The sequence below is a fragment of the Hypanus sabinus genome, chromosome 6 (genome assembly GCF_030144855.1).
Source record: "Hypanus sabinus isolate sHypSab1 chromosome 6, sHypSab1.hap1, whole genome shotgun sequence".
Taxonomy (NCBI): Eukaryota; Metazoa; Chordata; class Chondrichthyes; order Myliobatiformes; family Dasyatidae; genus Hypanus; species Hypanus sabinus.
The window spans coordinates 11,051,053-11,076,323 of NC_082711.1; the positions used below are offsets into that span (position 1 = coordinate 11,051,053).

General features: G+C 47.8%; 1 protein-coding gene across 1 annotated transcript in view; it reads left to right on the forward strand.

The window, feature by feature from the left end:
• Window positions 1–2,552: 2,552 nt before the first annotated feature.
• The window catches only part of naprt (nicotinate phosphoribosyltransferase), a 54,644-nt gene continuing 31,925 nt past the window's right edge, over window positions 2,553–25,271 (forward strand). The window contains exons 1-5 of the mRNA XM_059971706.1: window positions 2,553–2,932; window positions 8,237–8,364; window positions 13,068–13,150; window positions 15,765–15,895; window positions 19,680–19,795. Of these exons, the coding sequence (XP_059827689.1) occupies window positions 2,680–2,932; window positions 8,237–8,364; window positions 13,068–13,150; window positions 15,765–15,895; window positions 19,680–19,795 (711 nt within the window). The 5' untranslated portion in view covers window positions 2,553–2,679. The remainder of the gene's footprint in view (window positions 2,933–8,236; window positions 8,365–13,067; window positions 13,151–15,764; window positions 15,896–19,679; window positions 19,796–25,271) is intronic.

Here is a 25,271-nt window from a genome sequence, read left to right on the forward strand (position 1 = left end):
GCAGCATCCTGGTAAATTTCCTCTGCACCCTCCCTAAAGCTTCCACATTCCAAGGGTGGTCTAACTTTAGTTTTATAGAGCTGTAACGTTACCTTGCAGCTCATGAACTCAATCCCTGGACTAAAGAAGGCCAACTCATCGTAAACCTTCTTAACAGCCCTAGACTTGTGCAATAACTTTGAGGGATCTATGGATGAGGACCCCAAGGTCCCTCTGTACCTGCACACTGCTAAGAATCCTGCCATTAACCCTGTATTCTGCCATTAACCCTGTATTCTTCCTTCAAATTTGACCTTCCAAAGTGTATCACGTCACAGGTTGAACTTCAACTGTGCTTCTGAGCTCAGCACCCTGTCAATGTCCAATTACAAACTGTGGCAGTCCTGCACAACTCTGCCAACTTTCCCGGGATCCTATGACTGTTTGAATAACCGTACCATGGAGAACCTTATCAAATGTCTTGCTAAAATCCATATACACCACGTCCACTGCTCTACCTTCAATATGCTTTAACATGGCCTCAAAGATTTCATTCAAGTTCATGAGGCACAGTTGTCCTTCACAAAGCCACGTTGACTATCCCTAGTCAGTCCACACATCTCTAAATGCATGCAAATCCTGTCTTTAACAATCTTCTCCAATAATTTCCCCACCACTGAAATAAAACTCCCTGGTCTATCCCTACCCCAGAGTACCCCTGTTTCCTTTCTCGAACAAAGGGAATAAATTGTGTTATTTCTTCTAAAAATTGTGCATAATTGTGTAACTGGCACCAGCCTACCTGCAGTCAAGGACATTTAGAGACAAAAAGGGCCAGTAACATCACGAAGGATCCCGTACGCCCTGTTCATGGACTGTCCCACTCCCACCAGGGAGGAGGCTACGTAGTATCCACACCAAGACCACCAGACTCAAAAACAGTGACTTTTCCCAAGCAATAGGGCTGATCAACACCTCCACCCACTAACCCTCCCCTCCACACCCCCCACCACTACCTTATCATTTCCTGTCAGTCATCTTATGTACAGACATTCTTGTGGCTAGTGTCACTTTATGGGCATACAATCAATCTATGTTAAAAGCTATCTTATGTATTTATATTTATTTTGTTTTTGTGTTCTTTATCTCATCTTTTTTTGCGCTGTATCAGATCCAGAGTAACAATTATTTTGTTCTTTTTACACTCGTGTGCTGGAAATGTTGTTAAACATTCACGAATTATCTAAGTGGGGCAAAGGTTCGAACATCAGAGGTGCAGAGGGATTCATTGTGCAAGACTCCCAGAAAGTCAATTTACAGGTTGAGTCTGTGGTAAAGAAAGCAAATGGAATGTTGGCTTTTATTTCAAGGAAAATAGAATATAAAAGCAAGGAGATGATGCTGAGCCTTTATAAGACACTAATCAGACAGCACTTGGAGTGTTGTCAATGGTGTTGGGCCCCATATCTCAGAAAGGATGTGTTGTCATTGGAGAGAGTCCAGAGGAGGTTCACGAGGATTATTCTGGGAATGAAGGGGTTAACATATGAGGAGTATTTGGCAGCTTTGGGCCTGTACTCACTGGAATTTAGAAGAATGTTGGGGTGGGGGGCAGATCTCATTGAGACCTACTTAATTTTGAAAGGAATAGATAATGTGGATATGGAGAAGCTGTTTCCAGTGGTGGGGGTATTCAGAACTAGAGGGCACAGCCTCAAAATTGAGGGGTGACCTTTTGGAACAGAGGTAAGGAGGGATTTATTTTAGCCAGAGAGTAGTGAGTCTGTGGAATGCTCTGCCACAGACTGTGGTGGAGGCCAAGTCCGTGGCTATGTGATGCTGAGGTTTTATAAAGCACTGGAGAGGCCTCACCTTGAGTATTGTGAACAGTTTTGAGCCCCTCATCTTAGAGAAGATGTGCTGGCATGGGAGACGGTCCAGAGGAGGTTCACAAGGATGATTCCAGGATTGAAAGGGTTATCATACGAGGAACGTTTGATGGCTCTGGGTCTGTACTCACTAGAATTCAGAAGGATGGGGGGGGGGGGATCTCATTGAAACCTTTCGGATGTTGAAAAGCCTAGACAGAGTGGATGTAGAAAGGATGTTTCCCATGGTGGGGGAGTCTAGAACAAGAGGACACAGCCTCAAGATAAAGGGGCGCCCTTTTCAAAACAGAGATGCGGTGAAATTTCTTTAGCCAAAGTAGGTGAATTTGTTACCACAGGCAGCTTTGGAGGCCAGGTCACTGGGTGTATTTAAGGCAGAGATTGGTTGGACACGGCATCAAAGGTTACGGGGAGAAGGCCGGGAACTGGGGCTGAGGAGAAGATTAACAAAAGGATCAGTCATGATTGAATGGCAGAGCAGACTCGATGGGCCGAATGGCCCAATTCGGCTCCTCTGTCTTATGGTTTAGGGCAGAAGTTGTTAGTCTCCTGTTGACAGGTCAGGGCATCAAAGGATATGGCGAGAAAGCAGGCGTATGGGGTCGAGTGGGATCCAGGATCCATGATTGAATGGCGGAGCAGACTCACTCGATGGGCGGAATGGCCTCACCCTGCTCCTTTGTCACATGACTCCTGGATCTTCTCTTGCCAATGCTGCTTATGTAATGCCGTGTGGCCGCGCTAAAGTTGTGTGCTGTGGGAATGTGAGCGCACTTGAGCTCTGTCCAGACGAGAGAGGTCAGCCGCGCCGATGACTGGGAACCCGGCAGGGCGGACCGAGCCTGCGAGTGCGGGCATGTTTCCGAAGCGCAGCGTGCAGCCGCTCCTGACCGACTTCTACCAGTTCACCATGGCTTACGGGTACTGGAAGAGCGGCAGGCAGGGGGAGCGGGCGGTGTTCGAGATGTGCTTCAGGAAGAACCCCCTCGGGGGAGAGTTCACCATCTTCGCGGGGCTGCAGGACTGCCTGAGCTTCCTGTCGGAGTTCCAGCTGAGCCAGGAAGGTCGGTGAGGGTGAGGCCGGGGCCGCGCTTCCCCACAGGCACCCGGCACCCGGCACCCCGGTCAAAATCTCTTACTGCGACTAGCTCTGCGAGTAAAAGATCACCTGATTTCCAAAAGGCCTGAAGTTAAAGGTGACACATTTCTTTAATACTTTAAGCAAGGTTACTTTTTTATTTCCATCTTTTGCAGTTTCAAAATAACAAAAAAGGAAAAGGGCCCGAAGTAAAAGTTTCGGCACCTGCATGGTCAGTGCTTAGTAACACCCCCTTTGGCAAGTATCACAGCTTGTAAATGCTTTCAGTAGTTAGCTACGAGCCTTTCAGTTCTTGTTTGGGGGATTTTCGCCCATTCTTCCTTGCAAAAGGGTTCTAGTTCTGTGAGATTCTTGGACCGTCTTGCATGCACTGCTCTTTTGAGGTCTATCCACAGATTTTCGATGGTGTTTAGGTCGGGGGACTGTGAGGGCCAGGGCAAAACCTTCAGCTTGTGCCTCTTGAGGTAGTCCATTGTGAATTTTGAGGTGTGTTTAGGATCATTATCCTGTTGTAGAAGCCATCCTCTTTTCACCTTCAGCTTTTTTTTTACAGGCGATGTGATATTTGCTTCCAGAATTTGCTGGTATTTAATTGAATTCATTCTTCCCTCTATCAGTGAAATGTTCCCCGTCCCACTGGCTGCAACACAAGCCCAAAGCATGATCAATCCACCCCCTGCTTAACAGTTGAAGAGTTGTTCTTTTCATGAACTTCTGCACCCTTTTTCTCCAAACATACCTTTGCACATTGCAGCCAGAAAGTTGTATTTTAACTTCATCAGTCCACTGGACTTAGAATCATAGAACATTACAGCACAGAAACAGGCCCTTTGGCTGTGCCGAACCATTTTTCTGCCGAGTCCCAGTGACCTGCACCTGGACCATATCCCTCCATACACCTCTCATCCATGTATCTGTCCAAGTTTTTCTTAAATGTTTAAAGTGAGCCTGCATTTACCACTTCATCTGGCAGCTCATTCCACACCCCCACCACTCTCTGTGTGAAGAAGCCCCCCCCAATGTTCCCTTTAAACTTTTCTCCCTTCACCCTTGTCCTCTGGTTTTTTTCTCCCCTGGCCTCAGTGGAAAAAGTCTGCTTGCATTCACTCTATCTATACCCATCGTAATTTTATACACCTCTATCAAATCTCCCCTCATTCTCCTGCACTCCAGGGAATAAAGTCCTAACCTATTCAACCTTTCTCTGTAACTCAGTTTCTCAAGTCCCGGCAACATCCTTTGTTACGAACCCCGTAACTGGGCGTCTTACCAGCAGTTAGAAGTGTCCGTTGGAGTCTGGTGATACTATTTTCAACAATATTTATTAGTAAAAAAACACAAAAATAATATCAATGCAAATATACAGATAATATACGTCATCAATACTAAACCTAAAAGTGTGGGTATAATAATAATCAATAAGAAATCAGCTCTATCGTTGTCTAGGGGATAATGAATTGTCAGATGGAAATATAAAGTTCAGTTCAGTTCATGCAGGCTGCGGTCGTTGTTGGTCGCTGTGTTTCAATTTTGTGTGTGTGTGTGAGAGAGAGAGAGAGAGAGAGAGAGAACAGTAACAGCTATTATCTTGCCAACTTTCCTTTACGATTTTGATCCGATGATGTGTTGTTGTGGCCATTCACGTATGACCCGTCCGTCCTTTAGCTAGACCGTTCTTCCGTGGTGGACTCGTCACCCAGGCAAGGGTGGACACACACACAAGCCCCCACCAGTCTTGCTACACAAACACTGTGAGTTAAAATTTACCGACCCTTCTTTCAGTCTCCGATCTCCCACCCTGTCTCATGGGGGTTCTGATGCTCACTAGCGTTTCTCCTGGTGTGTCTGAGGGGTGTTACCCCCAGACCTCATTTTTATCCCCACTCACGGGGTCTCAGGTGTCAATCAGGTTGAGATGGTGTAACCCATCAAACCAGCCCACTCTGGTTGTCCCCTGAGGGGTTTCAGTGAATAGAACAGTATCAAGTACACAAACCTTCTCCAAAAGACAATAGCAGTAATCAAAGTTCTCTTTTGTTAGCTGGAGACATTCAGCCTTAGCTGTGCCTCTCTCCCATTAATTTTCGTGAGCTGTTATCAATAACAACTGCCCTGGCAGAGTCCTGTGTCTCTCTCACTTCCTTGATAACAGCATCGGAATAGTAGCGATTTGCGATTCTCCAAAGGGGGGGGGGGCATTGGCGATTTTGTACCCTTCTGCCCATCAGAGTAGTTCATAATTTGTAACACCTTGTAAACCTTCTCTGCACTCTTTCAACCTTATTAATATCCTTCCTGTAATTTGGTGACCAAAACTGCACACAATACTCTAAATTTGGTCTCACCAATGCCTTATACAACCTCACCATAACATTCCAACTCTTATACTCAATACTTTGAATTATAAAGGCCAATGTACCAAAAGCTCTCTTTCCTACCCTATCTACCTGTGACGCCACTTTTAGGGAATTTTGTATCTGTACTCCCAGATCCCTCTGTTCTACTGCACTCCTCAGTGTCCTATCATTTACCTTGTACGTTCTACCTTGGTTTTTCCTTCCAAAGTGCAATACCTCACACTTGTCTGTATTAAACTCCTTCTGCCATTTTTCAGCTGGTCCAAGTCTCTCTACAAGCTTTGAAAACCTTCCTCACTGTCCACTACACCTCCAATCTTTGTATCATCAGCAAATTTGCTGATCCAATTTACCACATTATCATCCAGATCATTGATATAGATGACAAATAACAATGGACCCAGCACTGATCCCTGTGGCACACCACTAGTCACAGGCCTCCACTCAAAGAAGCAATCCTCCACTACCACTCTCTGACTTCTCCCAGTGAGCCAATATCTAATCCAATTTACTACCTCATCATGTATACCTAGCGACTGAATCTTCCTAACTAACCTCCCATGCGGGACCTTGTCAAAGGCCTTACTGAAATCCATGTAGACAACATCCACTGCCTTCCCTTCATCCACTTTCCTTATAACCTCCTTGAAAAACTCTAATAGTTTTGATAAACATGACCTACTACTCACAAAGCCGTGTTGACTCTCCCTAATAGGTCCCTGTCTATCCAAATATTTGTAGATCCTATCTCGCAGTACTCCTTCCAATAATTTACCTACTACCGATGTCCTTTTTAAATAGTAGAACAACATGAGCTATCCTCCAATCCTCTGGCACTTCACCCATAGATATCGCCATTTAAAATATATCTGCCAGGGCCCCTGCAATTTCAACAATAGTCTCCTTCAAGGTCCGAGGGAATACCCTGTCAGGTCCTGGGGATTTATCTACTCTGATTTGCCTCAAGATAGCAAGCACCTCCTCCTCTTCAATCTGTATGGGTTCCATGACCTCACAACTTGTCTGCCTTATTTCCATTGACTCCATGCCAGTTTTCTTAGTAAATACAGATGCAAAAAACCCATTTAAGATCTCCCCCATTTCTTTTTGGTTCCATCCATAGCCGACCACTTCTTCTTGTAGCCTTCTCCTGCTTTGTGAGCATCATTTATTTTAATTTTCAGAGTGCTAGGCAGCTGCTTAGAGGAGCCCATGGCTGCTGATTGTTGGGACAAGTTTGAGGAGACAGGGTATTTATAAAGCTTTGAAATTTGCATCACCTGGCCTTTCCTAATGATGATTGTGAACAAGCCATAGCCCTAACCAGCTAATTAAGGGCTGAGACCTTGGTAAAAGTTATCTGAGAACTCAGATCTCTTGGGGTGCCCAAACTTTTGCATGGTGCTCCTTTCCTTTTTTTTCACTCTATAATTGTACAAAACAAAAATGATACACGAATCTTGCTTAAAATGTTGAAAAGAATATTTCATCTTTAACTTTATGACTTTTGGAGATCAGTTCATCTTCTACTCACTTAACTACTCACAGTAACAGAAATTTTGACTGGGGTGCCCAAACTTCTGCAAGCCTCTGTATGCTGCAGTCACACAAGTTTATGGCTAGGCCACACTTGTAGCACTGTGCACAGTTCCGGCTGCCTTGTTAGACGAGAGATGCTATTAAGCCAGAAAAGATTTACCATAAATAGAGGAGACACTGCAGACATGGGAAATGCAGAGCAACAGACACAAAATGGTGGAGGAACTGAGAGGGTTGAGCTATATAAGATCAGGAGGGGCATAGACAGGGTGAAAGCACATATATTTTCCCCGGGGTGGGGGTGGGGTTGCAAAAGACAAGATGCCATAGATCAGAGACCAGAGAGTTAAAACGAACACGGGGGCGGGCAGGGCAGATTCTTCACAGAAAGGTTGGTGCATATTTGGAACGAGCTGCCAGGAACAGAGATCAAGGCAGCCACATTAACAAACGTTGACAAGTCAAATAGATAAGTACACGGATAGGAGAGGTTTAGGCTATACAGAGAAAAACAGAAAGCAGAATTTCAACATTCAAAAGGAAATTTGTTTATTTACAATCCTGAGATTCATTTTCTTGCGGGCATTTCACGTTAAATACTAAGAAACACAGTAGATTCAATGAAAGGCCTCCCACAAGGCAGGCAACCAGTGTGCAAAAGACAAACTGAGCAAATTTAAAAAAAATATATTTTCAAGAGCCTGATGGTTGAGGGTTAATAATTGTTCCTGAACCTGGTGGTGGGGGTCTGAGGCTCCTGTACCACCTCCCTGATGGCAGCAGTGAGTAGAGAGCATGTCCTGGTGGGGGGGTTCCCTGATGAGGGATGCTGCTTTCCTGCGACAGCGCTCTGTGTCGGACTGGGTCGTGTTCAGCACCTTTTGTACAGCCTTGCAGTTGATAAGTGCAGAGCAAGCATACCATGTCCAAGGGTCACAACGCTCAGTGTTCATATTTTAATATGTAAGAGCCTGTTCAACAGCGGGATAGAAGCCGTCCCTGAGCCTGGTGGTGCGAGCTTTCAGGCTTTTGTATCTTCTGCCTGATGGGAGGGGGAGACGAGAGAATGTCTGGGGTGGGAGGGGGTCTTTGGTTATCCTGGCTGCTTTACCGAGCTGGGGTGGGAAGCGTAGACAGAGCCCGTGGAGCAGAGGCTGGTTTCCACGATGGTGCCGAGCTGTCTCCACAACTTTCTGCAGCTTCCTGCGGTCTCGGGCAGGACCGTTTCTGTACCGAGCCGTGATGTGTCCGGATAGGATGCTTCCCATATGGTGAGGGGTTACCAGGGACTCCCCAACAATGACTGTGGGAGAGGGTCGGGCTGATTGCTGTTCAGATCAAAGATAACCGGGCCCCACCGCTCTTCCCCACAGACGTACAGTTCCTGCGCTCGGTGCTCCCTCCCACCACAGAGGAAAGCTTCTTCAACTACCTGCTCAACATCAGCACCTCCGAGGTGACGGTGCGTGCTGTTCCTGAGGGATCGATCGTCTTCCCACAGGTAACCGGGAATCCCCCCCCCAGAACACGTTTCCCCGGGGCTACCTGGTCTCTTGGTGCATGGTTATGTCTGTGTGTCGGAGGGAGAATGGTGTGCTTGCGTGCGTGTGAGAGAATGAGGAATTGTGTGTGTGAGGGACATAGAGGGTGTTTGTGTGCGAGAGAGAGAGAGAGAGAGGAATATTAATTTATTTAGAAATACAGTGCGGAACAAGGCCCTTTTGCACCAGCAAGCAACCCACCAATTTAACCCTAGCCTAATGGTAGGACAGTGATTCATCCTACCGATCGGTACATCTTTGCACTGTTGGAGGAAAGCGGAATGCCCAGAGGAAACCCTGTTTGCCTCTGTGTGTCTCAATGTACCCACGACAACTAAACCAAACTGAGTCTAAAACTCGCGTGTGTGTGTGAGAGAGTGTGTGAATGTGTATGTGAGTGTGTGAATGTGTATGTGTGTGTGAGAGAGAGTGTGTGAATGTGTATGCGTGTGTGTGAATGTGTATGCGTGTGTATGTGAGAGAGTGTGTGTGTGTGAGAGAGTGTGTGAATGTGTATGTGTGAGAGTGTGTGAATGTGTATGTGTGTGAGTGAAAGTGTGTGTGAGTGAGTGTGTATATGTGTGTGTGTGAGTTTTGTGCATTGGTATCAGCATGTACATGTATCAGCGTTTGTCTCTGCACAATGGATTCCGGTTAATTAGGACACAGTGAGACCTGTACATTGTGGCCTAATTAAGCAGCTGCCCCAATTAGCTGGCTTCATGAAAATACTTAAAAGGTAAACTACTGTTTAACTGAGTAACAAATTATGCATTTAAATGAAATACAGAACAAATTAGAACACTATCAAAAGTACTACAGTACTAGAGAAATTTATATTAATTCCAAATGTTTATCAATAGAGAAGTTCATCCAGGGTTTGCGTCCTTGTTCTTTTGGTTGACAGTAAATGAACAAAATCAATGCAGACACTGAGTGAGATTATAGACTGCCTTCATACAATGCTTCTTTGTGATTACATCCACCAAATCTTCATTTTCATTGTAACATTCAAGGTGATTGTTGATAACTTCAAATTCTTCATAAGTCCTAACTTGTTGAAAAAGTGAAATTATTTCATTTTCGCCCTTGGCCATTTCTGGCTTTTCCAAGCCTGAGTGCTTGAAACTGCAGTGAGCAAAGCAGTTCTGATTGTCCTACTGCTTATGTTTTTCCAACTAGCAGTAACAAAAATCACTGCTCTTTGAACAGTAATGTCTAACGGCCAAGCAACTGATGCTAGTTTGAAACTGTTCGGCAACAGTCTCCTGTTCCAGTGAGATGGCAAAGTGACCCAAATGAAGCTATTTTCTTGATTAGCTTGTGTTCTCGAAGATTAACCCATGGCTCAATGAACCGGAATCCGTGGGATTGCCTTGTTTTCCTGGAAGTGCCCGCAAGGGAATGGACCTCTAGGTGGTATATCATGACATTTAAGTAATTTGAAAATAAACTTACTTTGAAACTTTGAGCATGTGTGTGCATACAGGTGTGTAGATCTGTACAGACATAAATGCAGAGGTGTATACTCATAGGTACATGTGCACAGGTGTGTGTGTGTATGGTAGCAAGTGTATCTGTGTCTCTGTTTGTGCATCAGTGTGCATACCTATACAGGACTGGGTGTACATACATGTGTGAGGGTGCACATCATTTCATGTGTCCCTGTTTCTGACTGTCCGTGTGTCCTCTTGTGAGTGTTTCTGTGCTAATGAACAGGCTTGGTTCTGATCTTCTGAAGGATGAAGGATTAACTTCATTCGCCATACACACTTAAATGGCCAGTTTATTAGGTACATCTGTACACCAGCTTATTAATGCAAATAATGGAATGAAAGGGTTACCATATGAGGAAAGTCTGGCAGCTCTTGGGCTGTATTCCCTGGAGTTCAGGAGAGTTAGCGGGGGGGGGGGGGGGCGGGGATCTCATAAAAACATTCTGGAAGTTAAAAGGTCTGAACAGATTAGATATGGCAAAGTTATTTCCCATGGTAGGGGATTCTAGGACAAGAGGGCACAACTTCGGAATTGAAGGACGTCCTTTTAGAACAGAGATGTGGAGAAATTACTTTATTCAGAGGGTGGTAAATCTGTGGAATTTGTTGCCACGAGTGGCTGTAGAGGCCAAGTCATTGGGTGTATTTAGGGCAGAGATAGATAGGTTCTTGATTAGCCAGGGCAAAGGGTATGGTGTGAAAGCAGGGGAGTGGGGATGACTGGAAGAATTGGATCAGCCCATGATTGAATGGCGGAGCAGACTCGATGGGCTGAATGGCCTACTTCTGCTGCTATATATTATGGTCTTAGGGCCTAATATCTAATGAGACAATCATGTGGCACCAACTCAATGCATAAGAGCATGCAGACATTATCAAGAGGTTCAGTTGTTGTTCAGACCAAACATCAGAATGGGGAGGAACAGTGATCGAAGTGACTCTGACCGTGGAATGATCGTTGGTGCCAGACAGGGTGGTTTGAGTATCTTGGAAACTGCTGATCTCCTGGGATTTTCACACACGGCGATCTGTAGAACTTACAGAGAATGGTGTGAAAAACAAAACAAAAAGAAATCCAGTGAGCAGCAGATCTGTGGGCGAAAACACCTCGTTAATGAGAGAGGTCAGAGGAGAACGGCCAGACTGGTTCCAAGGTGCCAGTAACTCTCATAACCATGTGTAACAGCAGTGATGTGCAGAGGGGCATCTCTGAATGCACAACGTGTCAAACCTTGAGGTGGATGGGCTCCGGCAGCAGGCCACCAGCATACGGTGAGCAGTGGCCACGTTATCAGCAGGCCACCAGCATACGGTGAGCAGTGGCCACGTTATCAGCAGGCCACCAGCATACGGTGAGCAGTGGCCACGTTATCAGCAGGCCACCAGCATACGGTGAGCAGTGGCCACGTTATCAGCAGGCCACCAGCATACGGTGAGCAGTGGCCACGTTATCAGCAGGCCACCAGCATACGGTGAGCAGTGGCCACGTTATCAGGTGCAGGAAGTACTGAATAAAGTGGCTGCTGAGTGTGGTGTACACTTGCATTAATGTATTAGGAACTTTCTGTGAGGTATCAGCACAACATTCAACACATAAACAATTACATAAAATATAAAGTTAGAGGTTAAAGTCTGGATATAGAATACAATGTATGTACATAAATACCTGCATGTATTTACAATGTAAACAACAGTATAAAAATGGTTTAAAGTGTTTATGGTGTGCTGCATCGACCAGGGTAATGGATGGAGGAGGTGGAGGGTGGGGGGCTCTGACTAGAATGACCGATCAGATTAAGTGCTTGGAGGAAGAAACTTTTAAAATGGCGTGGTTTTTATTTTAATAGCTCTTTATGCTTTCCAGAAAGGAGCTTGTGTAAAGGCAATTTGCGGGGTGGGTGGTGTCTGTAATGATTTTTCCTGCTGCCCGCGTCTTTGCCCCGGGCATGTACAAGTCACGCAGCGATGGTAGACTGCAGCCGATGGCCTGAGAGTTCGCTGGAGTTCTTGTACGTTGTGAGAGGATGCTGTACCAAACCAGACAGTAATGGCTGATGTGAGGATGCTCTCTGTGATGGCAGTGTGGAATTTCATCAGTGTGTCCTGGGGAAGCTGGAATTTTACCGGAAGTACATCCCGTTTTGTTGATGAGGGGGATTCTGCTGGCAGACTCTGGCGGGTTGAGAAGGGTATGGACGGCATTTATGAATCACTCTGTGAGCTGCTGCTGATGGGATTGTTTCTGAATCCCTCTCTCGGTGTTGTTACGAACCCCGTAACTGGGTATCTTACCCCAGCAAAGATAGGAGTAGCTGTTGAAGTTTGATGATACTATTTTTAACAGTATTTATTAGTAAAAATACACAAAAATAATATCAATGCAAATATACAGATAATATACGTCATCAATACTAAACCTAAAAGTGCAGGTATAATAATCATCAGTAAGAAATAAGCTCTATCGTTGTCTAGGGGATAATGAATTGTCCGATGGAAATATAAAGTTCAGTTCAGTTCATGCAGGCTGCGGTCGTTGTTGGTCGCTGTGTTTCAATTGTGAGAGAGAGAGAGAGAAACTTGCCGACTTTCCTTTTACGATCTTGATCCACCTCAGTCCTTTAGCTAGACTGTTCCGTGGAGGATTCGTCACCCAGGCAAGGGTAGACACACACACAAGCCCCCACCATTCTCGTAGCGTCTCTCCTGGTGCGTCTGAGGGGTGTTCCCCAGACCCTACTTTTATCCTTACTCATGGGGTCTCAGATGTCAATCAGGTTGGAATGATGCAATCCCTCAACCAGACCACTCTGGTTGTCCCCTGAGGGGTTTCAATGAATAGTACAGTACTCAATACACAATTCCGTCTCCAAGTAATCTCTCTCTTTGTCAATAGGAGACATTCCACCTTGTGTATTCTGGCATTGTCTCTCTCTCATTACTGACATGATGTGTATCTCTCTCATTTCCTGGGTATCAGACCTGAAATAATAGCGATCTTGCGATTCTCAAAAGGGGCGGGGGGCAGGCATTGGCGATTCTGTACCCTTCGGCCCATCAGAGTTGCTCCTCATTCGTAACAGTGTTGTTTATGAATCTCTCTGTGAGCCGCTGCCGATGGGATTGTTTCTGAACCCTCCTCTCGGTGTTGTTTGTGAATCTCTCTCCAGGTCGCGCTGTTGGAAGTTGAGGGTCCCCTGGCCGTTGTTCAGATCCTGGAAACATCGTTGCTCACGCTGGTCAACTACGCCAGGTCAGGCCGCATCATCTTTTGGTTGGTTGGGCTTCTGCGAATGAGATAGAGGCCTTGCACACACCACTGTCACCGAGACCAACAAGCCTGTCACACTGTCAAACAATCGTGCACCAAGCAATCACACAGCCACTGTAAAACACATTTCTGGGAAATCTGGAAATCATCCAGAAAATGTGGAAATTCTTGACAGGTTGGGTGGTATTTATTTATTATTGTCACATGTACCCAGGTACAGCGGAAAATATTATTTTGCATGCCATCCATACAGACCATTTCATTACACAGCGCACTATGTAGAGGAGAAAGCAAAAGCGGGTGCCAAATAGAGTGTTACACTTACAGAGAAAGTGCAGCGCAGGGACACAATGAGGTGCAAGATGGTAATGAGGTAGACTGTGAGGTCAAGAGTCCATCTTATCATACTGGGAACCATTCAGTAGTTTTCTAACAGCGAGATCGAGGCTGTCTCTGATCGTGGTGGTATGTACCTTCAAGTTTAAGTACCTCCTGCCCAGTGGGAGGGGGGAGTAAAGGGAACATCTGGGGTGGGTGGGTGGGGTCTGTGATTATGCTGACTGCTTTAGACAATACATGCAGGAGTAGGCCATTCGGCCCTTCAAGACAGCACCGCCATTCACTGTGATCATGGCTGATCATCCACAATCAGTACCCCGTTCCTGCCTTCTCCCCATATCCCTTGACTCCGCTATCTTTAAGAGCTCTATCTAACTCTTTTGAAAGCATCCTGAAAATTGGCCTCCACTGCCTTCTGAGGCAGAGCATTCCATAGAACCACAACTCTCTGGGTGGAAAAGTTTTTCCTCAACTCTGTTCTAAATGGCCTACCCCTTATTCTTAAACTGTGGCCTCTGGGTTTGGGCTCCCCCAACATCAGGAACATGTTTCCTGCCTCTAGCATGTCCAATCCCTTTATAATCTTGCATGTTTACTGAGGCAGTGAGAGATGTAGACAGAGGCTAGTTTCAGTCGTGTCCACAGCTCTGTGTTTCTCGCTGTCACGTGTAGAGCTGTTTCCGTACTGAGACGTAATGCATCTGGATCGGATGCTTTCTAAGGTGCCGCAATTAAAATTTCTTAAAGGTCGATCAGGGACGGGCTAAGTTTCTTTAGCCTCCTGAGGAGGTAGAGGCGTTGGTGAATTTTCTTAACTGTGATAACCTGTGTTTGGAGCAGGACAGGCTATTGGTGATGTTCTCACCAGACGCTTGAAGCTTGCAACTTCAACTCTGCTAATGTAGACAGAAATATGTGCACTGCCCCCCTTCCTGAAGTCAGTGACCAGCTCTGGTTTAGTTGACCTTGGCAGAAAGGTTGTTGTCATGACAACATGTCTCTAAGCTCTCTATCTCTGTCCTGTACTCTGACTCATCGTTATGAGACACGGTCCACTGTAGGGGTATCATTAGCAAACATGTAGATGGAGTTAGAGCAGGACCTGTCCTGAGTATACAGGGAGTAGAGAAGTGGGGTGAGGACACAACCTGGTGGAGCACCAGTGTTGAGAATAACTGTAGCAGAGGTGTTGCTGCCTGTTCTTACTGATTGTGGTCTGTTGGTCAGGAAGTCAAGGATACAGTCACATAGGGAGGTGTTGACTCCCAGCGTCCAGAGAAGTTTTGGAATAGTAGTTTGAAAGTGAAGCTGAACTCGATAAAGAGCAGTCTGACATACACTCAGTGGCCTCTCTATCAGCTAACTTTTGTACCTAATAAAGTGGCCACTCTGTGTGTGTTCCTGGTCTTCTGCCTGTGTAGCCCAGCCACTTTGAAGTTTGACAAGGTCCAGAGATGCTGTTCTGCACACCCCTGATGTTATACTTGAGTTACTTCCTGTCAGTTTGAACCAGTCTGGCCGTTCTCCTCTGATCTCATTGACAGGGAATTTTTACCCACAGAACTGCCGCTGATGGATGTTCCTTTGTTTCTCGCACCATCCTCTGTAAACTCTAGAGACTGTTGTGAGTGAAAATCCCAGGAGATCAGCAGTTTCTGAGATACTCAAACCACCCCATCTGGCACCAACAATCATTCCACAGCCAAAGTGACTCTGATCACATTCCTTTCCTTCCCCCCCCCCATTCTGACGTTTGGCCTGAACAACAACTGAACCTCTTGACCACGTCTGCATGCTTTTATGCTTTGAGTTGCTGCCACATGATTGGCTGATTAGATTTTTGCACTAATGAGCAGGTGTACCTAATAAAGTGGCCTCTGGGTGTCAGTATCTTTATTGTCCAGTTGCTCCGGGAGTGAGTGAGGGTGAGGGAGATGGTGCCACTATAGACCTGTTTTGGGTGGTGGGAGGGGAAATGGTTAATATTGCAACTGGCAGCGTAGGACTGGGTGGGGGTGAAGAAATGGGATGGTGGTGGGAGGGTTGGGGAGTTGGGATGGGAAAGGGGGGATTTAAGCAGGGGTACATGGATTGGGGTGGGGGATACGGTGGGGGGAAATGAGATGGGAAAGGGGGATTTGGGGAGGGGGATATGGTTGGGGGGGAGATGGGATGGGAAAGGGGGGATTTCAGCAGGGGGTACATGGATTGGGGAGGGGGATATGGTGGGAGTCTGTTGATCATATTGTCCCCCCAGCCTGGTGGCCACCAATGCAGCCAGGTTCCGTCTTGCTGCTGGACCAGACAGACAACTCCTGGAGTTGGGTCTTCGGAGAGCCCAGGGCCCAGACGGGGGGATCTCGGCCTCGAGGTACTCGTACATTGGAGGTGAGGACAATGGGGGGGAGGGTCTATCTGAACCCGCACCGTGGGGTCCATCACACCACCCCGTCCCTGGACAACGGGGGGGGGGGGAGGGTCTATCTGAAACCGCACCGTGGGGTCCATCACACCACCCCATCCCTGGACAACAGGGGGAGGGTCTATCTGAACCCACACCATGGGGTCCATCACACCACCCCGTCCCTGGACAACGGGGGGGGGGGGGGGAGGGTCTATCTGAACCCGCACCGTGGGGTCCATCACACCACCCCGTCCCTGGACAACGGGGGGGGGGGGTCTATCTGAACCCGCACCGTGGGGTCCATCACACCACCCCATCCCTGGACAACGGGGGGGAGGGTCTATCTGAACCCGCACCGTGGGGTCCATCACACCACCCCGTCCCTGGACAACGGGGGGGGGGGGAGGGTCTATCTGAAACCGCACCGTGGGGTCCATCACACCACCCCGTCCCTGGACAACGGGGGGGGGGGTCTATCTGAACCCGCACCGTGGGGTCCATCACACAACCCCGTCCCTGGACAATGGGGGGGGGGGGGGAGGGTCTATCTGAACCCGCACCGTGGGGTCCATCACACCACCCCGTCCCTGGACAACGGGGGGAGGGTCTATCTGAACCCGCACCGTGGGGTCCATCACACCACCCCATCCCTGGACAACGGGGGGGGGGGGGGGGGGGTCGATCTGAACCCGCACCGTGGGGTCCATCACACCACCCCGTCCCTGGACAACGGGGGGGGGGGGGGGTCTATCTGAACCCGCACCGTGGGGTCCATCACACCACCCCGTCCCTGGACAACGGGGGGGGGAGGGTCTATCTGAACCCGCACCGTGGGGTCCATCACACCACCCCGTCCCTGGACAACGGGGGGGGGGGGAGGGTCTATCTGAACCCGCACCATGGGGTCCATCACACCACCCCGTCCCTGGACAACGGGGGGGGGAGGGTCTATCTGAACCCGCACTGTGGGGTCCATCACACCACCCCGTCCCTGGACAACGGGGGGGGGGGAGGGTCTATCTGAAACCGCACCGTGGGGTCCATCACACCACCCCGTCCCTGGACAACGGGGGGGGGGGTCTATCTGAACCCGCACCGTGGGGTCCATCACACAACCCCGTCCCTGGACAACGGGGGGGGGGGGGGAGGGTCTATCTGAAACCGCACCGTGGGATCCATCACACCACCCTGGACAACAGGGAGGGGTGGAGGTGGACACAGAGACAGGGAGGGGTGTGGGGTTTGGAAGGGATCACAGAGACAGGGAGAGGTGTAAGAGCTGGAGCTGGAGAGAGCTACAGAGATAGGGAGGGATGTAAGGGATGGAGAGGGTTAGAGACAGGGAGAATGAAGGGGCTGGAGGGGGTTACAGAGACGAGGGTTGTAAGTGCTGAAGCTGGAGAGGGTTACAGAGATGGGGAGGGGTGTGGAGGCCAGAGGGGGCTACAGAGACAGGGGGGGTGTGGAGACCAGAGGGGGCTACAGAGATAGGGATGGTGTAAGAGCTGAAGCTGGAGGAGGTTACAGAGACAGGGAGAGGTGTAGTGGATGGAGAGGGCTACAGAGACAGGGAGGGGTGTGGAGGCCAGAGGGGGCTACAGAGATAGGGAGGGCTATATACCAACCTCACATTGATTCTGTTCACACCCCTCTATCTGTGCTGTTTCCTCCACCCATCCACCCCACGTCAGAGCAGGTAGTCTATAAGGTGCAAAGGTCACAACCAGGTGCACTGAGGTCACGACTGAAATGACATTCAGTCAGCTAATGGCTGAACAAGCCCCAACTCCACCTCACCCAAAGCCCCAAGTACATCTACCGATTACGCGGGGCGGAGGCGATTGGTGAATCTCGTTGAAATCTATTGTATTGAAGGGCCTGGCTAGAGTGGATGTGGAGAGGTATTTCCTATATTGAGAGAGTCTAGGACCAGAGGACACAGCCTCAGAACAGAAAGATGTCCATTTAGAACAGAGATGAGGAGGAATTTCTTATGCCTGAGAGTGGTGAATCTGTGGAATTCATTGGCACAGATAGTTATGGAGGGCGAGTCATTGGGTGTATTTAAAGCAGAGGTTGATAGGTCCGTGATTAGTTGGGGCGTGAAAGGTTTTGGGGAGAAGGAGGTTGCGAGGGATAGTAAATCAGCCATGATGGAATGGTGGAGCAGACTCGATGGGCCAAATGGCTTAATTTGCTCCCATGTCTGATGGTCACTAACTCACTGTTCCTTTTTTTTTGTTCTTTTTAATTTACTTCTGTTGTGATTTTTAATAATTTTTATGTCATGCACTGTACAAAACAAATTCCCCAACATGCCAATGACAGTAATCCCGTCTCTGATGTCGCCCCCGGGTCTGAGTTTCCCAGGATAGAGTCCCTGGCCACTCCGTGTGGTACATGATGATTTGTCCCAGGACAGGCAAAGGTGAGGGTGGGTGTCACCGTCTTGGACTTGAGCTGCATCTTCAGGAGAGGAAATTGGAACATCACATTAAGTCTCGTAGAGTAATACAGCACAGACTGGTCTATCCCCTCTCACCCGAAGTCTGTGCCTTCTAGTTTTAGACATGCATCATCATCATCATCATCATGCGCCATGTCGTATGACATCATCATTATGTGCCGTGTCGTATGACATGGGCGATCATAGTCTTATCCACAACCATGATTTTTCTACAGAAGGGGTTTGCCATTGCTGCCTTCTGGGCGGTGTCTTTACAAAATGGTGACCCCAGCCGTTATCAATACTCTTCAGAGATTGTCAGCCTGACGTCAGTGGTCGCATGACCAGGACTTGTAATATGCACCGGCTGCTCATACGACCGTCCACCACCTGCTCCTGTGGCTTCACGTGACCCTGTTCAGGGGCTAAGCAGGGGCTATACACTTTGCCCCAGGGTGACCTGCAGGACAACAGAGGGAGGGAGACCCTTACACCTCCTGTGGAAGAGACGTATCTCCACCCTGTCACCCTACCCTGGGGTGAAGATTGTTATCTCCGTGTTTTCTATGGCACAGACAATTTCCAACGCTTCTGTAAGGTCCTACATTCCAAGGAATAAAGACCCAGCCAGGCCAATCTCTCCCTGCAGCTCAGGCCCTCTAAACTTGGCAACATCCTCATAATCTTCTCTTCACTCTTTTCTGACTAACCATATCTTTCCTCAACAGGGCGAGTAGAAGGGTACTCTGCTGCCTTACCAACATCTCCTACAACTGCAACATAACGTCCCAACTCCTGTAGTCAGTGCCCTTTCTGATGAAGGTCAGGATGCCAAGCGTCATTTTTACCGCCCTGTCTGCCTGTCACGCAGCTTTCTAAAGGTTAAGGATCAGCTCTACTTGTCACTTACCAAAACATACAGTGAAATGCATTGTTTGCGTCAACGACCAACGCAGTCCAGGGTGCTGAGGGCAGCCCACAAGTGTCAGCACGCTTCTGGCTCCAGCATAGCATGCCCACAACTCACTAACGCTAATCAGTACACCTCTAGAACGTGGGAGGAAACCGGAGCACCCACCCGATGACGGGGAGAATTGTTCAACCTCCTCACAGACAGTGGCGGGAATCGAACCCTGATCGGCGATCGCTGGCACCGTAAACCATTATGCTAACTGCCAGTTGCCATGTCACCTGATGTGTGTGCACTCCGAGGCCTTCAGTTCCGTTACAACGCCGGGTGTCCCACTATTCCTAGTACAAGTGCAACACTCCTAGAAAGGAAAATACATTGCATTAATTTTTGCCCTTGTTCTGCACCACAGGGTTTAACGGTACAAGCAACGTCCTAGCTGGGAAGCTGTATGGTATTCCATTGTTTGGATCTGTGGCGCATTCTTACATCACTTCCTTCACATCAATGTCAGAGGTGAAAGTTCAGGTAAGTGCCTCACCCCCCCCCACCCCCGCCGTGTCTTTTGTTCCAGGCTCTCCGACAGCCAGTCGTCTGAAGTAACGGCGTAAGGCACAAAGGGGAAATGGGAAGCATCTCTGGCATGTTTGCTCCAGGTTGATTTGATTATTTGATTTTAGTTTGAGAACCAGCATGGTAACAGGCCTTCCTGTCCAGTGAGCCTGAGCTGCCCAGTTACACCCAGGCGACCAGTCTGTAGAATCAGGGAGGAAACCTACGGGGTCATGGGAGAGCGGGTCCTCACACACAGCGGCAGAGTTGAACCTGAGTAACTGCTACTGTGCAGTGTTTCTCTAACCGCACCACCCCAAGGTTTAGCAGCACTTTGCTTTACTATGGCATTTTCATTTTCCACACAATATGTCCTAATCATATTCTTGAGGGTAGAATGAAACCTCTCCAAGGCACCTTGCGACTCTGGATGGTATGCAGACGAAGTGATTTGCTTCGCTCCCAATTTATAAACTGTCTGTTGAAACAATCCAGACATAAAATTACTGCCTTGATCAGTTTGTATCTCCTTAGGTAATCCAAAATAAGTAAAGAATTTTATAAGAGCCTTCGTCACAGTTTTAGCTTTTATATTCCTAAGTGGTACTGCCTCTGGAAACCTAGACGAAGTACACATTATAGTCAACAAATACTGATAACCAGTTTTTGTCTTTGGTAATGGACCAACACAATCTACAATAACGTTAGAAAATGGTTTACCAAATGCTGGAATAGGTTGTAATGGAGCTACTGGTGTAATCTGATTTGGTTTACCCACAATTTGACAAGTATGGCACGTTTTACAAAACATCGCCACATCTTTCCTTCGACCAGGCCAGTAAAAATGTTTTAAAATCTTGTCCACAGTTTTCCTTACCCCTTGATGTCCACCTAAGGGCACACTATGAGCTAAAGTCAAAATCTCATTTCGATAAATTTTAGGGACAACTACCTGGTAAACAACATTCCAATCCTCACTTGCAGGAATTGTAGGCGATCTCCACCCCCTCATCAACACTCCTTTTTCCAAGTAATATCCTACTGGCATCTTCTCAATTTCACTACCTAGTAAAGCTTGTTCTCTTAATTTTATAATCTCAGAGTCTCTATTCTGCTCTGCTATCATCTCCTTCCTAGACAGAGATAAATCTTCATAGTCAGACTTACTCCAAGAATCTTGTTCAAACAACGAAGGTCATAAAGTCTCTGGCACATCCTCAAAACTCGAATCCTGAGTTGAACAGTCCTGAGTAACAACCTCATTCTGTGCATCAATCTTTTTAGCCATATCTCTAGTCACAACACAGGAAGAATCTGTGTTGGAATTCAACTCTGGTTCCTCTGACTCCATTGTCAAATGCACTTCAGGAAAAACATGTCCACCTGCCAAGTCATTACCTAACAATAAAGAAATACCCTTCACAGGTAAGCTATGCTGTAATCCTACTTTAACAAATCCTGTAACTAACCCTGACTTTAAATTTACTTTATGTAAATGTACAGGCATAAAATCACTCCCAACACCTCTTATGTAATTTACCTCACCAGTATCAGACTCTTCATTAAACTCCAACACACTGTCTAACATCAGTGATTGAGAAGCTCCAGTATCCCTAAGGATTCTTATTGGCACCGGAGTAGATCCTTCTTTCAAGGATACAAACCCTTCAGTTATAAAATGATCATATCCCTTTTTAACCTGGTCAGACTCTAACAAAGCCTCATTTGTGTTTATCAAACCCTTTAATTTTACAGGTGCTTCAGTATGTTGCACAAAAGCATCTGGAACTGCTTCCTTCTCTTTCCTTTTTCAATCTGAAACAGTTAGCTATTACATGGCCAGGCTTCTTACAATAGTTACAAATAAGACCAAACTGTCTTTCCTTCACAGGTTTTCCTTCCTCCTTACCTTTCTCATAAACTTCTGATTTAATTTCTGATTTACCTTGAGTCTCCATGTTATTTTTCTGCTTAAAATTTATTCCCTGAGGAAATTTATTCTTATCGATTAAAACATACTCATCAGCTAATCTAGCACAATCCTGCAATTTATTAGTACCCCTCTCATTTAAGTAGGTCCTTACTTCAACAGGAATGCTTCTTTTAAATTCCTCCATTAAAATCAGCTCTCTCAATGTATTATAGTCCCCATTTACATTTTTAGAAGAAACCCATCTCTCAAAACACATAGCTTTATCATAGGCAAATTCCACATAAGTTTTTTCCACAGATTTTTTCAAACTTCTGAATCTTTCTCTATATGCTTCTGGGACTAATCCGTATGCGTTTAGAATATGCATCTTCACAATATCATAATCAAGTGCTTGTGCAGCAGTTAAAGCTGTGTAAACTTGTTGTGCTTTGCCTTTAATTACACTCTGTAACAACACATTTATCTCTCGGCCACTCTGACATCCCAGCAATAGTTTCAAAATGTTGAAAATATCTTTCCATTTCTGTTTCACTAAATGGAGGGACCAATTTAATTTCTTGACTAGCAACAAACGGTTTTTTAGAACCAGAAGACTGATTCCCAGACCTTAATTCCTCCATTGCATAATCAAATTCTCTCTTCTTTAGATCCGCCTCCAATTTACAACGCTCCAAATCAGCTTTACTTTGTTCCAACCTCATTTGTTCAATTTGCAACTGCATCTCCAGATTACTTATTGGAAACGACTCTAAAACCGAATCATTAAAAACACCCGAATCCACATAGTGTGACGCGATTTTTCTCTATATCACAGCCTTTCCTTTATCACACTGTCCTCAATCTTCTGCTATCCCGCAGAGATTAACATGAGAACAAGTCAACGAATTCCTTTCAAATAAGGATTAAATAAGGTCGAACCCATTTCACTGTCGTAAATCGATTCTCCTCGATCTTTAACTCCCGAAATCCGATCTTCACTCTCCACTGATTTTCAAATGCAGTATTGTAAAGAACCTGCTGGCAATGACCTTTTAAACTTTAGGCATTAGATAAAACTTCATCTTTCAACTAAACTGCGTCATCACATTAAATCACGCAGTGGCATGAAGTCAACTTGGCAAATCCAGCCACGAACTGCCCCCCCCTCACAGGGTGGGGTCTTCCTTTTATAACCTGTTAAAAAAAAGTCACATGATCTCTACTGGCGGGAAAATGACATCACTCCACCATCACAAGACCATTACCTCAAGTCCAGTATGGCTTCAACACCTGTCGCGTGACAAGGGTACCACTGTCACGTGTCACGAGTACGTAACAACTTACGCTACAAACAGGTGCTAGAAATCCGAGCAACGCGCACAAAATGCTCGGGGAGCTCGGCAGGCCAGGCAGCATCGATGGAAAAAGAACAGTCGACCTTTTCGCGCCAAAACCTTTTGGCAGGACCTCGCAGGGTCTCGGTCTGAAGCGACGACTGTACTTTTTTCTAGAGATGCTGCCAGTTCCTCCAGCATTTTGTGTGTGCGACCCAGGTTCAGATTACGAATCAGGTGTGAAATTTGTTGTTTTGCGGCAGTGATACAGTGCAAGATAAAGAAAATGACTGTCATTTACAATAAAAAATACTCGCAAATAGATAGATAGCCAGTGCAAAGGGGGAATAGTGGGGTAGTGCTCATGGACCACTGGGAATTGTGATTTTGAGGGGAAGAGGCTGTTGAGTGTGGGTCCTCGGGTCACTGTACCTCCTCCTCGATGTTAGTAATGAGAAGAGGAGATGACCTGCAATGCAAAGCTCCCTCACAATGGATGCTGCCTTCCTGAGGAATTTAATTCCTCACACATTCCCACCAACTGCTCCCCCACTTACCCGCTAACAACTCCTTACGGCAGCCAGTTAGCTCGCGGACTTTGTTGGGATGTGGGAGGATACCTGGGCTCCCGATGGAAACCTGCCTGGTCACGGGGAAAAGGTGTGGGCTCCACGCGGATGATGCTGGAGTCTGGGATTGCTCTGGAGCCATGAGTCAGCAACTCTATCCACTGCGCTACAGTGCCCACGGAGCCCTGTGCAGGTAGCACTGCTGTGGTAAGGAGCACGCTGGGAGGAAGGTGTACTCCCACAGAGTCCAGGAGAATGATGTCCCGCCTCCTCTTCCCCATACCCATGGGATTTAGTGTCTCAGTGTCTTTCTGTCTCTCGCAGGGTCTGGGGCCTGCGTGCAGGTCTATGCCAGCACTGGATTTAGTGTCTCTCGCAGGGTCTGGGGCCTGTGTGCGGGTCTACATGAGCTCTGGATTTAGTGTGTCTCTGTCTCTCTCAGGGTCTGGGGCCTGCGTGCGGGTCTACGCCATCGCTGGATTTAGTGTCTCTCTGTCTCTCGCAGGGTCTGGGGCCTGCGTGCGGGTCTATGCCAGCGCTGGATTTAGTGTCTCTCTGTCTCTCGCAGGGTCTGGGGCCTGCGTGCGGGTCTATGCCAGCACTGGATTTAGTGTCTCTCTGTCTCTCGCAGGGTCTGGGGCCTGCGTGCGGGTCTATGCCAGCGCTGGATTTAGTGTCTCTCTGTCTCTCGCAGGGTCTGGGGCCTGCGTGCGGGTCTATGCCAGCGCTGGATTTAGTGTCTCTCTGTCTCTCGCAGGGTCTGGGGCCTGCGTGCAGGTCTATGCCAGCACTGGATTTAGTATCTCTCGCAGGGTCTGGGGCCTGTGTGCGGGTCTACGCCAGCGCTGGATTTAGTGTCTCTCTGTCTCTCGCGGGGTCTGGGGCCTGCGTGCGGTTCTACACGAGCTCTGGATTTAGTGTGTCTCTGTCTCTCTCAGGGTCTGGGGCCTGCGTGCGGGTCTATGCCAGCGCTGGATTTAGTGTCTCTCTGTCTCGCAGGGTCTGGGGCCTGCGTGCGGGTCTACGCCAGCGCTGGATTTAGTGTCTCTCTGTCTCGCAGGGTCTGGGGCCTGCGTGCGGGTCTACGCCAGCGCTGGATTTAGTGTCTCTCTGTCTCGCAGGGTCCGGGGCCTGCGTGCGGGTCTATGCCAGCGCTGGATTTAGTGTCTCTCTGTCTCTCGCGGGGTCTGGGGCCTGCGTGCGGGTCTACGCCAGCGCTGGATTTAGTGTGTCTCTGTCTCTCGCAGGGTCTGGGCCTGCGTGCGGGTCTACGCCAGCGCTGGATTTAGTGTCTCTCTGTCTCTCGCGGGGTCTGGGGCCTGCGTGCGGTTCTACACGAGCTCTGGATTTAGTGTGTCTCTGTCTCTCTCAGGGTCTGGGGCCTGCGTGTGGGTCTATGCCAGCGCTGGATTTAGTGTGTCTGTGTCTCTCGCAGGGTCTGGGGCCTGCGTGCGGGTCTACGCCAGCGCTGGATTTAGTGTCTCTCTGTCTCGCAGGGTCTGGGGCCTGCGTGCGGGTCTATGCCAGCGCTGGATTTAGTGTCTCTCTGTCTCTCGCGGGGTCTGGGGCCTGCGTGCGGGTCTACGCCAGCGCTGGATTTAGTGTCTCTCTGTCTCTCGCGGGGTCTGGGGCCTGCG